This window comes from Ictalurus punctatus, chromosome 16, assembly GCF_001660625.3.
Source record: "Ictalurus punctatus breed USDA103 chromosome 16, Coco_2.0, whole genome shotgun sequence".
Lineage (NCBI taxonomy): Eukaryota > Metazoa > Chordata > Actinopteri > Siluriformes > Ictaluridae > Ictalurus > Ictalurus punctatus.
The window spans coordinates 11,662,885-11,676,970 of record NC_030431.2 but is presented as its reverse complement, the minus strand read 5'-3'; the positions used below and the strand labels follow the sequence as shown (position 1 = coordinate 11,676,970).

At 36.9% G+C, this 14,086-nt stretch overlaps 1 protein-coding gene across 1 annotated transcript in view; it reads right to left on the bottom strand.

Moving 5' to 3' along the window:
- The window catches only part of grik1a (glutamate receptor, ionotropic, kainate 1a), a 61,046-nt gene extending 49,426 nt beyond the window's left edge, over positions 1 to 11,620 (bottom strand). The window contains exon 1 of the mRNA XM_047160856.2: positions 11,150 to 11,620. Within this exon, the coding sequence (XP_047016812.1) occupies positions 11,150 to 11,267 (118 nt within the window). The 5' untranslated portion in view covers positions 11,268 to 11,620. The remainder of the gene's footprint in view (positions 1 to 11,149) is intronic.
- Positions 11,621 to 14,086: the final 2,466 nt, after the last annotated feature.

Genomic DNA, 14,086 nt, shown 5'->3' with positions numbered 1-14,086 from the left:
TTCGTATTTACAGCTGGCATATTGTTATTATAATAATAGAGCAGACAAAGCGTAACAGTGTGAGCTCTTCTTGTTTTTTCAATGCTTTGTATCCAGTCCTTTTTATTAGCACACTCTTCCTGACAGTTTGCCAAAAACTTTTAGTTCCTACTATGGTGGAGTGTGGAGGAGACTTCCTAATTGTGTTCCTACATCTTATTATATAATCCTGTATATCAGTGTGTTCCATACTAAGCAACATTTATCAGTCCCTCCAGGATTTTGCGATTTCGCAATAGCAGAAATTTACACAAAATCAAGCAAACTTCGCAATATGCGGAGGAGCTTGCAATTTTTCATTACCGCAGATTTTCGGCATTTGCCCTCTATGATTCACATGCGTCATGAGTACAGCTAAAAGGTCTCATTTACCAACAAACTTCAATGCAAAATCCAAACGCAAAACAATTTCACACAATTGCAATTTTATCAGTTCAAGTAGTTTTCCGCAAATAAGCACAAAAAACTCCATCGCAAAATCAAGAATTTTGGGCCAATTTCAAACAAACAATCACAAAAAAACTCTGCGAAATCCTGTACGGACTGATTTATAAAGGACACTAATGAAGTAATAAGCAACAGGTAAGTTCAAGTGTAATTACTAAAAAGCAGAGCTCACTCAGTGTGACAGAGAGAGAAAGACATGGTTATAGGTCACAGGTATTCAGTAGCTCTAATACTACACTTATACCATTCATTATTGCACATTTAACAGTTAATCTCACTCACAAAACAAAACAGAAAAAAGCCCTTAATTAAAATTTACCTACTCATAACTGATAAACAAACGGTATAGTTACCAAAACAGATTAAAATCAAAGTGCACTGTTGCCGTTTCTGCTGCCAGTAGTTGTAGCTGGTACAGTGTGAATGGACTGCGGTTGACATGCAATGCTTGACGCAAACTTTCATGCAAAACCTGATATAAAACACAACGTTTACATTTACAAATCAGGTTGAATCCAGGATAATACTGATTGATAACCATAAAAAGCAGCCTTACTTTTGTGAAAGTCAATAAAGAAAACAATAAGGATAAAAAAGAATAAGGAAATAAAATATCAAGTAAGAAAAGATAGACAATTGGGCAGTACACCTCAAGCTACTGGTGTTTCATTTATTCATTAAGCATAGCTGCAAAAAAAAAAATGTTCTCTTCCTTCTTTATGATTACACTTTCTGTAATAATTTAGTAATGCAGGTTAGCCATATAACTTGCTGATGGCCAGCTGAATTATTTAGTGCTCACACTATGCTATATTATATGATCATTTGTTCTGTGATTAGTGTTCTGCACATTCTGAGAACTAACAGGATTTTTTCTGCATGAGTTGTGAATAACTGCTATGAAAGTGTTATTAATGCATTACAATGCCTCAAGAAGTATGCCTCAAAAGTATAAGACAAAAAAATAGACAAAAGAAATTTCTGTCATTTCCGTTGAAATGTGACATAATCGCTTTTGCATGTGATTAGTAAAATCATTGGTGGTCAATCAACAGTTACCACTGTATCATGGTCAGGTAGATACACCCTGAATGTGATGTTAGTCACATTCACAGCTAGGGGCAATTCAGTGGTGGAAGGGAAAGTGAAACAGACAGTAACCAAATTTTTTTATTAGCTAATCTTATTTCAATTCTATGGTGTGTGCAGCTAGAATTCTTTAATACGTGCTGATACATTTGTCATGAATTCTGTGCACATTTTGCGACTACTGTGATTACATATGAGTGGGAAAGGAATATCTGGGAAAGCAAATTTATTAGTGAAAGATACAGTGCCCTCCCTTGGTAAATATGAGCAAAGAAGGCTGTGAAAAATTGACTTTATGGTTTAACCATTTGATATTTTGTTCAAAATTTTCACACACACACAAAAAATGCTCTGCTCTCATGGATATCAAACAATTGCAAACACAACACAGGTTTATCCAAAAAAAAATCTTTGTTAAATATAGATGTGCAACAATTATTGGCACCCCTATGAATTCATATGACAGAAATATGTTTGAAGTATATTCCCACTGATATTTTACATTTCTTTTAGTTCACCTGATTGACAATGAACAGGACATTGTTCAACCATGACTTCCTGTTTCACACGGGTATAAATATGAGGTAACACATAGACCAAATTACCTTAGTTATTCATAATAATGGATAAGACCAAGGAATATAGCTGTGATGTTCGGCAAAAGGTTGTTGAGCTAAATGGGAAGTGGCTATAAGAAAATAGCACAAGCATTGAAAATGCCCATTTCCACCATCAGGGCAATAATTAAGAAGTTAGAGTCGACTGAAAATGTTATGAATCAAATAGGAATTGGACGTGTGTCTATATTGTCTCAACGCACTGTGAAGAGGCTGGTTCGAGTGGCCAAAAAATCTCCAATGATCACACCTGGAGAATTGCAGAAGTTAGTTCTGTCTTGGAGTCAGAAAGTCTCCAAAACTACAATCCGAAGTCACCTACATCACCACAAGTTGTTTGCAAGGGGTTCAAGAAAAACAAACTCAAGCATCTTCAGTGTGCCAGACACTACTGGAACTTCAAATTGGATCCGGTTCTATGGTCAGATGAAACCAAAATAGAGCTTTTTGGCAATTAACACTAGAGGTGGTTTTGTCGCACACAGAGATGTAGCCATATGGAAAAATACCCCATGCCCATGGTTAAATATGGTGGAGGCTCTTTAAAGTTTTGGGGCTGTTTTTCTGCCAGAGGACCTGGACATTTTGTTAGGATACATGGCATCATGGACTCCATCAAATATCAACAGATATTAAATGAAAACCAGACTGTCTCTGCCTGAAAGCTTAAAATGGTCCGTGTTTGGATCTTCCAGCAGGACAATGATCCAAAACATACATCAAAATCAACACAAAAATGGTTTACTGACCACAACATCAAGTTCCTCCCATGACCACCTCTGACTTGAAACCCATTTGAAGGATCTGGAGAGATTCTGTATGGAGGAATGGTCTCAGATCCATTGACATGTTTTCTCCAACCTCATCGTAAGAGAAGACTCAGAGCTGTTATCTTAGCAAAGGGAGGTAGCACAAAGTATTGACTAAAAGGGTGCCAATAATTGTTGCACACAAAGATTGTTTTTGATAAACCTGTGCTGTGTTTGCAATTGTTTGATATCCATGAGAGCAAAGCATTTTTGTGATTTTTTTAAAACAAAAGATCAAAAGGTTAAACAATAAATACAATTTTTCACAACCTTCATTGCTCATATTTACCAAGGGTGCCAATATTAGTGGAGGGCACTGTATATTGAGGACACCTTGGGAGATATCTCAGCATCTCCAATGCCAAACAAATTTACAAATATATGTATAAAAAAAGAATATTAATGCAAATACAAAACATTCTGTTGATTAGGTGTAGATACTGCCATAACCGCAATAGCCTCATTTCATAGGCTTTAAATACGTGTTGGTGTTTCCAATTGATTTTTAAGTCTGTTCATTACTGGAGTCTAAAATACCCAGTAGGCGTTGACAGTGTATTAAAAGTGTATACTGGCAGGGAACTGAAATTATTTTTAAAATCACACAATAACACAAGTCTAAACAAATAAGCCAAGATGCTGCCTCCACCAGTAGGGCTGGGCAATATGGCATAATATCACCCGCGTGATATATTTTGTCATATATTGTGGGTGTTATGGTATTGTTTTATAACTTTTTACATAATGTTTCTTCTTTAAATAATAATTACTAAAATATTAAAGTTTTATACTGTTTTGAATCTTAAAAATTATAAAATGATTAAATCTTTCAAATTGTAAAAAAAAAAAAAAAAAAAAAGTATTTTATTTTTCCTTTTACAGATAAATAAATTAATTAATTTAATTTATTATCGCATTTTTAAAAATCATCATGCAACTTATTTTTTAAAGGTTTATTTTTAATGCTAAACTACTGTTTTATTGCCATTTTAAAAAAAGCAAATCTATATATTACGATGCATATTGTTTATCATATCATATCGTATATCAATTATTGTAATATGATATTTTGTCATATCCACCATTTTATAAGCCATTACTAAAATAAATAAATAGAAAAACATATATATCAGCCACCTTACTTTCAGAGGAACTTACTTTTAGAGGAAAGGTATATGAATTGCAGTCATAAGGGGCCCCTGAATGGCACAATATATAATCGTTTCCACTAACGCTGGGAGATTGTGAGTTTCCATCCCAATGATGCCACAGCCATCTATGCCCAGGAGCCTAGAGAGCAAAATTGGTGGTGCTCTCTGGGTGGGAGGGATGGCATACTCTCTCTCCCCTGTCGTCACAGCATCACTAGCCATCATGGTTGTCTGTGAGTTTATGCATGCAGAACAGGGCAGAATGTAGCACAAGCAGCAGTTTAAAAACATGTGGTTGGTTTAACTCACGTGTCTCAGAGGAAGCAATTGTTAGCCTACACCCTCCATGCCTGGTAGCTGTCGTATGATAGTCAAAGCAGGTGGGAAAATGGGCAGGAAAAATATGTGTTGCATTTATTAACATTGTGCACTGAGGACACAGCTGGGACAAAACTAGGCCACACAAGCAATATGTCAAGCCTTTCAGTCCAAATCAAGTCCAGTGTTTGGAAGAGGAGACTCAAATCAAGCTTTGGACAGAAAAGAGGATTAATGGAGGTTGTTAAAACTGATTTGGGGATTTTCTGAATGGCTTTGGCAGACGTTAGACACAGGCAAGGCTTTTCTTAGATAAAAACGCAGCTATAAATGTCTATTTAGTCATCCAGGTCATTTTTATTTGTGAAGTAGCAGTATGTCTAGACAACTGGTCTTTTTTTATTCCTGCCTAAAAGTCAAAGCCTACATCAGAAATTGATACAGCTTTCATACAAAAGTAAAAAACAAGATGTGAGGCAAACCTGAAAGTATGCATGCCTACAAAATACGAACAGGATGTTATGAGGTGTTTAAATTAGTGGAGATTAGTATACCAGTTTAGACGAGAAACTCCAAAAACAGCTAATGTTGCCGCCGTAAAACATACTTGTTGCAAACCTGCTGTGGGCTTGCCGCACTGAGTGCTCCCACTACCATAATCTCTAGTTTATGCTTTCAGAATTAAGTGTTGACACCTGCTGCACATGATCAAAAAGAAGTAGCAAACCTTTTCATGTATGTGGCATGATGATCGAGAGACTCACGGTGCCAAAGATCAGGAACCTACAGCAACCTTGATTTGACCATTTTTACCCTCTGGAGACATAATCTGTAGGTCTTTCAAATACACATGACAAACAATATGTTTTTTGGCTCACAAAAGCAGAAAAACAACCAAAAAAATACATGTTTCAAGGAGACCAGGAACAAAAATGATGGCAGTCCATTTCACACATGGACAAACTGCGGAAGTGAAGAGAAAAAGTGTTTGCAAGTCAAAGCTCACTATCAGGGATAAACTGACACTTTACAGCATAGTCTCATACTGCACCACCACTTCTGTCACCTAGTCTTAACATAAAACTGTATGCTGTAGCTTCACAAAGTTGGAAATCAGAAATATTTTGGTTTCAAAGGCCAATATGTGAAAATGAATAACTTGCTGTAAGAAGCATAAAGTCTTGACCCCTGAGCATGGGGAAAAAGTTGTATGGTCTGTTGAGTCAACTTTCATCATTTCCTACATCCTGAATGGATTTACATTTGGAGGAAGCCAAACAATACTTTTAACCCACAATGTCAGCTGCCAACTGTTAAGTATGATGTAGGACAAACAATGGTATGGGCAGCCCGGGGAAATCATTAGGTCCATCAAATATGAGACAATTTTAAAAGACAAGCAATGTTACAGGCAAGTTTAACGCTCTTTCCTGACAAAGTTCCCATACTGCAGGATAATAATGCCTTCATACAGACTACTAGAAACCATGATAAAGTCAAGTGCCTTTTATGGTCTCCTCAATCACCAGTTTGAAACATCATTGATAGGCTCTGGATCCATCATGACCCTGACCAGGATACAGTAGTAACTAAACTGAATGAATTAACCTTTATGCAAAGTTCTACAGCACAGAGCACAAAGTAGATCTGCCTTCTTATCTCTGAAAGAACTGGAAGATTTTCTTCTTGAATAATGGTCAAATATACCGCCACAAACATTCAGCACCTGTATGACAGCAGTCCATGGCCTTGGTGCATAGAGCAGCCCTAGTCTTTATTAGACCGTTTATATTACTATATTGTTACATGTTTTCATTATTGTGCCCACACTCTGTGTTTTACAGTAGAGCGTATATATTTTGGCAGCTGCCATCCCACATCAGAGCTTAAAATAGCTGGACAATGCACACAAGCATACACAAGTAATGCTAAATGCCCACAAGAGCAAAACTGCAAGTGACATAACTGGCTTATCTTTTGCTAGTGTGAACAAAGGGTCAGTCAGTACAGATCTGTGCTGATGGCTACAGATGAAATATCATCCTGCAGTACAGTACACACATGTATTGGGACTGGGATCCTGTGAGACCAACCAAATAAGTTGTTGGAATGGGTCCACTGTTATATTCTCATGTGGGCTGAAGCTCCCAAAACAAAGACAGGCCATTTTGGGAAAGTACTGCATATGGCATAGTGCTGCTTTAGTAACTGCTTTATTCTGGTCAGGGTTGCTGTGGTTCAAATAACCTTTTTCTTTATATTTTGGGAAATAGAATCAACTAATTAAAATATATTGCAGGCAAAAATAATTGGAGTTGGGATTGGTAAAACCTTTTGTGGAAGTGGGTAGGGATTGGTCAAGCTTTATTCACGAGCAAGAGGGATTGGTCAGAATTCCTTTGGGAGTGGCCAGGAGTGACCTCTAGTTGAGAATATAGTGTAATACTGCAATGATTGCTTAACAGAACTGACAATGAAAATTACAAAAATTCATCAATGTGGATCTTTAAACTACCAAAGTTGTTGGAGAAAGTGGCAGCAGTACTTCTATTGTTTCTTTGCACCCTATCATGCTACACATGGATCTGGTTTCAGTTGGTTCAGCTATCAACAATAAAAATAAATATTATAATATTACAATTAAACACAATTTTCTTTTGATGAAAATTAACCCAAGAAACAGACTGACTGGTTTTACTTGCAACTCTGCTGCACAATATTCACTTCTCACCACCTAAAAGTAAAGTAAAAACATTGAAGGCCTGATGTACTGACAAGCACCATACAATAAATCACATTTCACAAAGACAAAACTTTGATCAGTAGCACAAACAAATGTTAAAACTGTGCAAGCTTTCCACTAAAAGGCCACTCAAGTTCTTTATGGACGTTGCTTTGTGCACAGAGGCCTTGTCATGCTAGAACATGTTTAGGCCTCTTAGTTCCAGGAATTTAATGCTATAGCATACAGAGACATCCTATATAATTATTTGCATTCACCCTTGTAGCAAGAGTTTGGGAAAGGCCCATATTGGTGTGATAGTCAGGTGTCCACGTACTTTTGTCCTTATAGTATAAAATAATTACAAAATATTAGCTGTAACTTGTATATCTTGTTTATTGTAAATACAATTCAATGCAACTACAATTAATAAATAGTAGTTGCTTTTAGACAATCAGTGTGTTGGTGTGTCTCAGTAGAACTGGAGTGGAATCTTTAAATTTATTATTTCCTTTGAATGCTAATATTTTGTTTTCACTTTTGTGGGTAGTCAGACCTAAAATGCTGGTTTCAGATATATGCAAAATAGAAACACATGTATTTCTGTTCAGGAAAACCCATAATTTTCATCAGGAGAAAAGTAGAAAATTACAACATTTGACCATATGAAGATTTATAAGATTTACACATTTAGATGATAGTACAGTGCCCTCCCCTAATATTGGCACCCTTGGTAAATATGAGCAAAGAAGGCTATGAAAAATTGTCTTTATTGTTTAACCTTTTGATCTTTTGTTAAAGAAAAATCACAAAAATACTCTGCTCTCATGGATATCAAACAATTGCAAAGACAACACAGGTTTATCAACAAAAAAAAACAAAAACACATCTTTGTTAAATATAGCTGTGCAACAATTATTGGTACCCCTATGAATTAATATGAGAAAAATATATTTGAAGTATATTCCCATTGATATTTTACTTCTTTCTTTCTTTCTTTCTTTTTTTTTTTAGTACACCTGGGTGAGTAAGAACAGGACATTGTTCAACCATGGCTTCCTGTTTCACAGGGGTATAAATATGAGGTAACACATAGGCCAAATTTCCTTAGTCATTCATAACAATGGGTAAGACCAAGGAACATAGCTGTGATGTTCGGCAACAGGTTGTTGAGCTTCACAAAATGGGAAGTAGCTATAAGAAAATAGCACAAGCATTGAAAATGCCCATTTCCACCATCAGGTCAATAATTAGTTCCAGTCAATTTCCAGTGGCCAAAAAATCTCCAAGGATCACAGCTGGAGAATTGCAGAAGTTAGTTGCGTCTTGGGGTCAGAAAGTCTCCAAAACTACAATCCGAAGTCACCTACATCACCTACATCAAGTTGTTTGGAAGGGTTTCAAGAAAAAAGCCTCTACTCTCATCCAAAAACAAACTCAATTGTCTACAGTTTGCCAGACACTACTGGAACTTCAAATGGGATCGGGTTCTATGGTCAGATGAAACCAAAATAGTGCTTTTTGGCAACAAACACCGGAGGTGGCTTAGATGCATGTAGAGAGGTAGCCATATGGAAAAGTACCTCATGCCCACGGTTAAATATGGTGGAGGCTCTTTAATGTTTTGGGCTCTCCAGAGGACCTGGACATTTTGTTAAGATACATGGCATTATTGACTCTATCAAATGTCAACAGATTAGGGCTGTGAAGGTGACAGCTTTTTACCACCGCGATGCTTTAGTTATTAACCACCACGGTGGTAAACAGCTGCTGCCATCATAGCCCTAATCTGTTAAGCGGTGGTAATATATATAATTTTATAGGCATAAATTAAATAAAAACCTAAATATAAAAACATTAAATGAGGCTTTATTTTAGCACTTCTGTCAGTGAGACAACTCAATGCAGTTGTGTCGTGTTGTTGCAATGAGAAACAGCCTGAGGAGGCTGTGGGGTACGGTATTGTGATTGCACGCAAGAGGAGAGGAAAAGAAGTGGATAATAAAAAGATGGAGTTAAACATGGTCGCATGTTTCTCTGAGGAATACTTTATTTCTTTTACAAGTGTAGCATACCACAAGCCTATAAAACTTTGAAAGAAATACCAGTAGGATGGTAACCTAAATAATATGTTAAAAATCTAAATATTAGGGTTAGGGTAATAAGATTTTTAATAAGATTTAAAAAAAAACGCTGCCGGGTGACATGCCTGGAGATGGCTCCTGAGATTTGTAGGCTAGTGGTCGCCCGTTTAACACTTATTTTTTCCACAAAGCCGACATATGGCTTCATCCAAATTTATTGGTCACCTCTCTCATTAGGTACGAATCCAAAATATTCCCAGATCCCCGATGTAACATTTGGTTTCCCGAAAGCATCCATCGCAGCGGCAGAACCTGAAGTGAAATCACAGAATTTCGCCTGACTGGATTTTACCGCGCTCAAACAGACAACACCATATAAGGCATTTGATTATGATTAGGTTATTTGTGTATTAACATAAAATCTCCCGCTATGGTAGGCTGTAAATACAAATTAATATTACAACTGTTATTACTATTACACTTGTATACAAAACATTGTGTTTTGTACTTGTCAAAGTGCCCACTCCAACCTCATCAGGTTGTGTTTTCTCCAACCTCATCAGGTATCATAGGAGAAGACTCGGAGCTGTTATCTTAGCAAAGGGAGGTAGCACAAAGTATTGACTAAAAGGGTGCCAATAATTGTTGCAAAAATATTTAACAATATTTTTTTTTATATAAAGTTGTGTTGTGTTTGTAATTGTTTGATATCCCTAATAGCAGAGTATTTTTGTGATTTTTTAAATCAAAAGATCAAAAGGTTATAAAATAACTGCATTATACTGGTCAGGGTTGTGGTGAATCCTAAACCTATCCTGGGAACACTGGGTATGAGGTAGGAACACACACTTGATGGGACAACATTCCATTGCCCACACACACACACACACACATATGGAAAATTTAAAGGAGTCAATCCACCTACTAGCATGCTTTTAGGAGGAAACTGAGGAACACAGAAGAAGCCCATGTGGACAACACTGGATAAACAGAAATCCGAGCTCAAGATCAAACCAGGAACCCCAGAGCTGTGAGGTGGCAGTGCTACCCGCTGCACCACCATGTCATATGATCAGTTCATTTTAACCTGTTTAATATTCAAACTAACAATAAGGTCATGTCTACGCTCGGTCTGGCCTCCTGATTCGATACGGTTTAGAAGTTTACTTCTGATGTCGTGTTAATTTGACGTCACTTGCTGAACTCAGAGAGTTCCCTAGTAGGCGTTTTCTTTATTTTGGAAATTATGAAAATACAGAAGTTACAACCTTATGTCGAATACAGCATTACTTTCTTTCCAGAGGAGGAAGTGTAGCTTGATTAAGTTGAAATGTTTACTACACCACACATAATAAGCGGTAGGCTTATTTTTTCATGACGAATAGCCTACTTCATTATGCAGCCTGTTGAATGTCTTGTACGTGGATGTAATGAATTGCGAGCTTTTTATCGAACAAAAATGATTTAATGCATCATATTGGTATAGCCCTACTACTTTCCCTGAAGAGATCTGGCAAGCCTGTATGACCAACCAAACACTACAGCAGCCTCAGGTCAGTGAGTCAGGCGAGGATCAATAATCCAGCTATTTGGCTTGTACATGAGGATGGAGAAGAATTTAAATGATGATGTAAATGAGAAAGATTTTTATGAATTTTGCTTCACTAAAATTCTTATTTAGATTAAACTCTAATATTGATCTTGATATTAGCACAGGGCACTAATATCAATAGGTTAATCAAACCGTATCAGAAACTGAGCTTGAAAGAGAAACACTTTCCAGAGACCTGCTAATATAAGTTAACATTATCAGCTGAGTTCAAACTGAACAAACACAAAATCAAAGGCGACACAATTCTGTCATGAAACATACCGATTCGGAGGACCTGGTGCTCACTGAGACACAACTTCGACATCAGGAACAACAGCGAGAGCAGCAGCCTGGCTCGTTTCTCCATGGCTCCGTGATCGAAACTGATAATATACTTCATCTCCAACGTCTAGAGAAGACGCTGTCGAGTCAAATCCACTCGCATCCTCTTCCTTGCTCTTTCCGTCTCTTTCGGATACCTCAGTGAAAACTGGCTGCAGGAAGCCCTCTTCTCCGACTCGAACGTCAAAAACAGGACTTTTTTTTCGCCTCCGGTCTCTTTGCTGAGCTTTATTCCGTTCAAATCTTACCTGTCAGTTTCTACAGACAGAACACCTGGGTGAGCGCGCGAGAGCGTTAGCGCGCACTGGGTTGGGGCGCGTGCATCCAGCGTGCATATGTGGAGCATGTTTAAACTCAGTGGTCCATGAAGCACAGCAGTTTTATAAAATCAGCAGTTTATAAAACGTTATATGATTTAGGCCTACATTATAAGTTTATATTATTATATACCGTATACGTTATATTCGTGGAAATCACAACCCACCATTATCAAAGTTATAATATTTAGCCTATCTTTGAGGGTTTTTTTTTTTTTTTAAAGTTCGTTACTTTACATCTGTCATTTCAAGAAATCACAATAAAACCCTCTTGACTTGACAGTTTGACTTGAATTGAACAGCTTAAATACAACAAATTAAAAACAACCAGGCCTAAAAATAATGTAAACAATCTAATGATACAGTAATAATAATAACAACAGCAGCAGCAGCAGCAGCAGCAGCAGCAACAACAACAACAACAACAACAACAACAACAACAATAATAATAATAATAAAATAATAATAATAATAATAATAATAATAATAATAATAATATGATAATAATGCATTCGGAAGGTGTATTTCATCCTCCCAAGTTTGAGAAGTCCTGTGAAAACACAGTATGCTCTGGGGTACATCTGTAAAATTAGTATTGATACATTTTGACATACTGGCAAAAAAATTAATAAATAAGTAAATAAATGAGAAAAAAAAAAGCTGACCCATAAATCATGAAAAAAGAAAGTCAATTAAATATTAAATATGATCCATCCTTCTATGCTGCTTATCCTACAGGGTTGCAGGGAACCTGGAGCCTATCCCAGGGAGCATGGGGCACAAGGCGGGGTACACCCTGGACAGGGTGCCAATCCATCGCAGGGCACACTCACATACACATTCACACAATACGGACACTTTGGGCATGCCAATCAGCCTACCATGCATGTCTTTGGACCAGGGGAGGAAACCCAGAGGAACCCAGAGGAAACCCCCGCAGTATGGGGAGAACATCCAAACTCCACACACACGGGGCCCCAGTGGGAATCGAACCCCCAGCACTGGAGGTGTGAGGCGAACGTGCTAACCACAGTGCGCATTATATATGATGATGATGATGATGATGATGATAAATATTAGTAGTAATATTGAAGTGTGTGTATACTACCACTACAATGACTACTATTGTTGTTGTTTTTAATAGATTAACAGCTTAATTAGCTCTTAATATGATTTTTTTATCATTCAGCTGGTGAGCAAACATCTAATCATAGCATTAGTTGAATGACAAATAATTAGATTAGACAGCTCCTTTAATTCCATCTAGCTTGGGTCCTCGCTTTTCATGTTTTGGATTAACATTTTTTTGGGGTGGACTTAATTTGCAGAGTGACAATTTACAACGAACTGAAAGGTATTAATATGAGCTAAACAGACCACTTTTTACTGTGAGTTGGAGAATGGCGCCATCTAGTGGACATTTATTTACAATATGGACATGTATTTTTCAACCACAGTTCAGTACAATCTATTCTTATAAATAGACATACTTCTTGTTTTAATATGGATTTCGATCAAACTGGTGATCAGTGGTACTGGAAACATCTGATGAAACTGATTTTACTCATCAGTTTATTACCATGTTTAGTAAGGGTGTGTGAACTGGGTAGCTAACTACTTAAACTAAAACGTGACTAGAAAAGACCAGCGAGACACAATGTGGAGGACCCCTCCTGCAACATCCTACATGCTCTAACATCAGAACTGGTAATCATCAACCCAAACTTTATCAAGTTTCTTGTCCTACAGACAGATGCATCAGGGACTAGACTGTGGCAGTGACGACTATGTAAGGAACACCTGGCCACCCATCCAGTATACTGTGTGGGCAAAATACACATCAATCAAAGTTTGTTATCTGTAAATTACTACTCCTACCAGGTCAAGTACATTTATTTACATCATTTGTTGTTTCAATAATACTTTGTTAAATTACAGGAGTAAGTGACATTACCAAATGTTATTATATCCAAAAGCAGCAGAGTCACAGTTCATTCTGATTGGAGCATTCACCATGAACTGAATCCAAATTTAACCACAAGAAGAGCTATTGAAATTGAACTTGAAAAAAAGAACTCTGCTTCAAGTACAAGGGTTCAAATAGAAACAATGTTAAACTGACTCGCATGTTTCTACCATCACAAGCTTTCCTTTTTAATCTAAGAACTTCTTTATTCATTTATAGTGTTTTTTTTCATCCTTGTATCCTTCTGCTTAAAACCATACAGTCCCCCCCCCCTTTTACATTAAAGTGGCTGTATTGTATTACTTTAATTCTTGTGTCAATACATATTAAATAAATTGTTTTTCTATTTCTCTTCCTCTTTAGCTCAGGCCATTTTGCTGAGGTTGCTTGCTATCCATAAGCAGGCCCACAGTATTCATTAATATTAATTTATTGACACACATAGATTACAAAATACAGCTGCTACTTCCTGACCATACTTATAAACATCTCACTCACAACACTACGCACCTATGAACATCTAACACAAAACACTATGAAAAAGAAGCTGTTAATTGTGTTTTAACTGAAGTTTTAAGAGAAATATGTTTCACT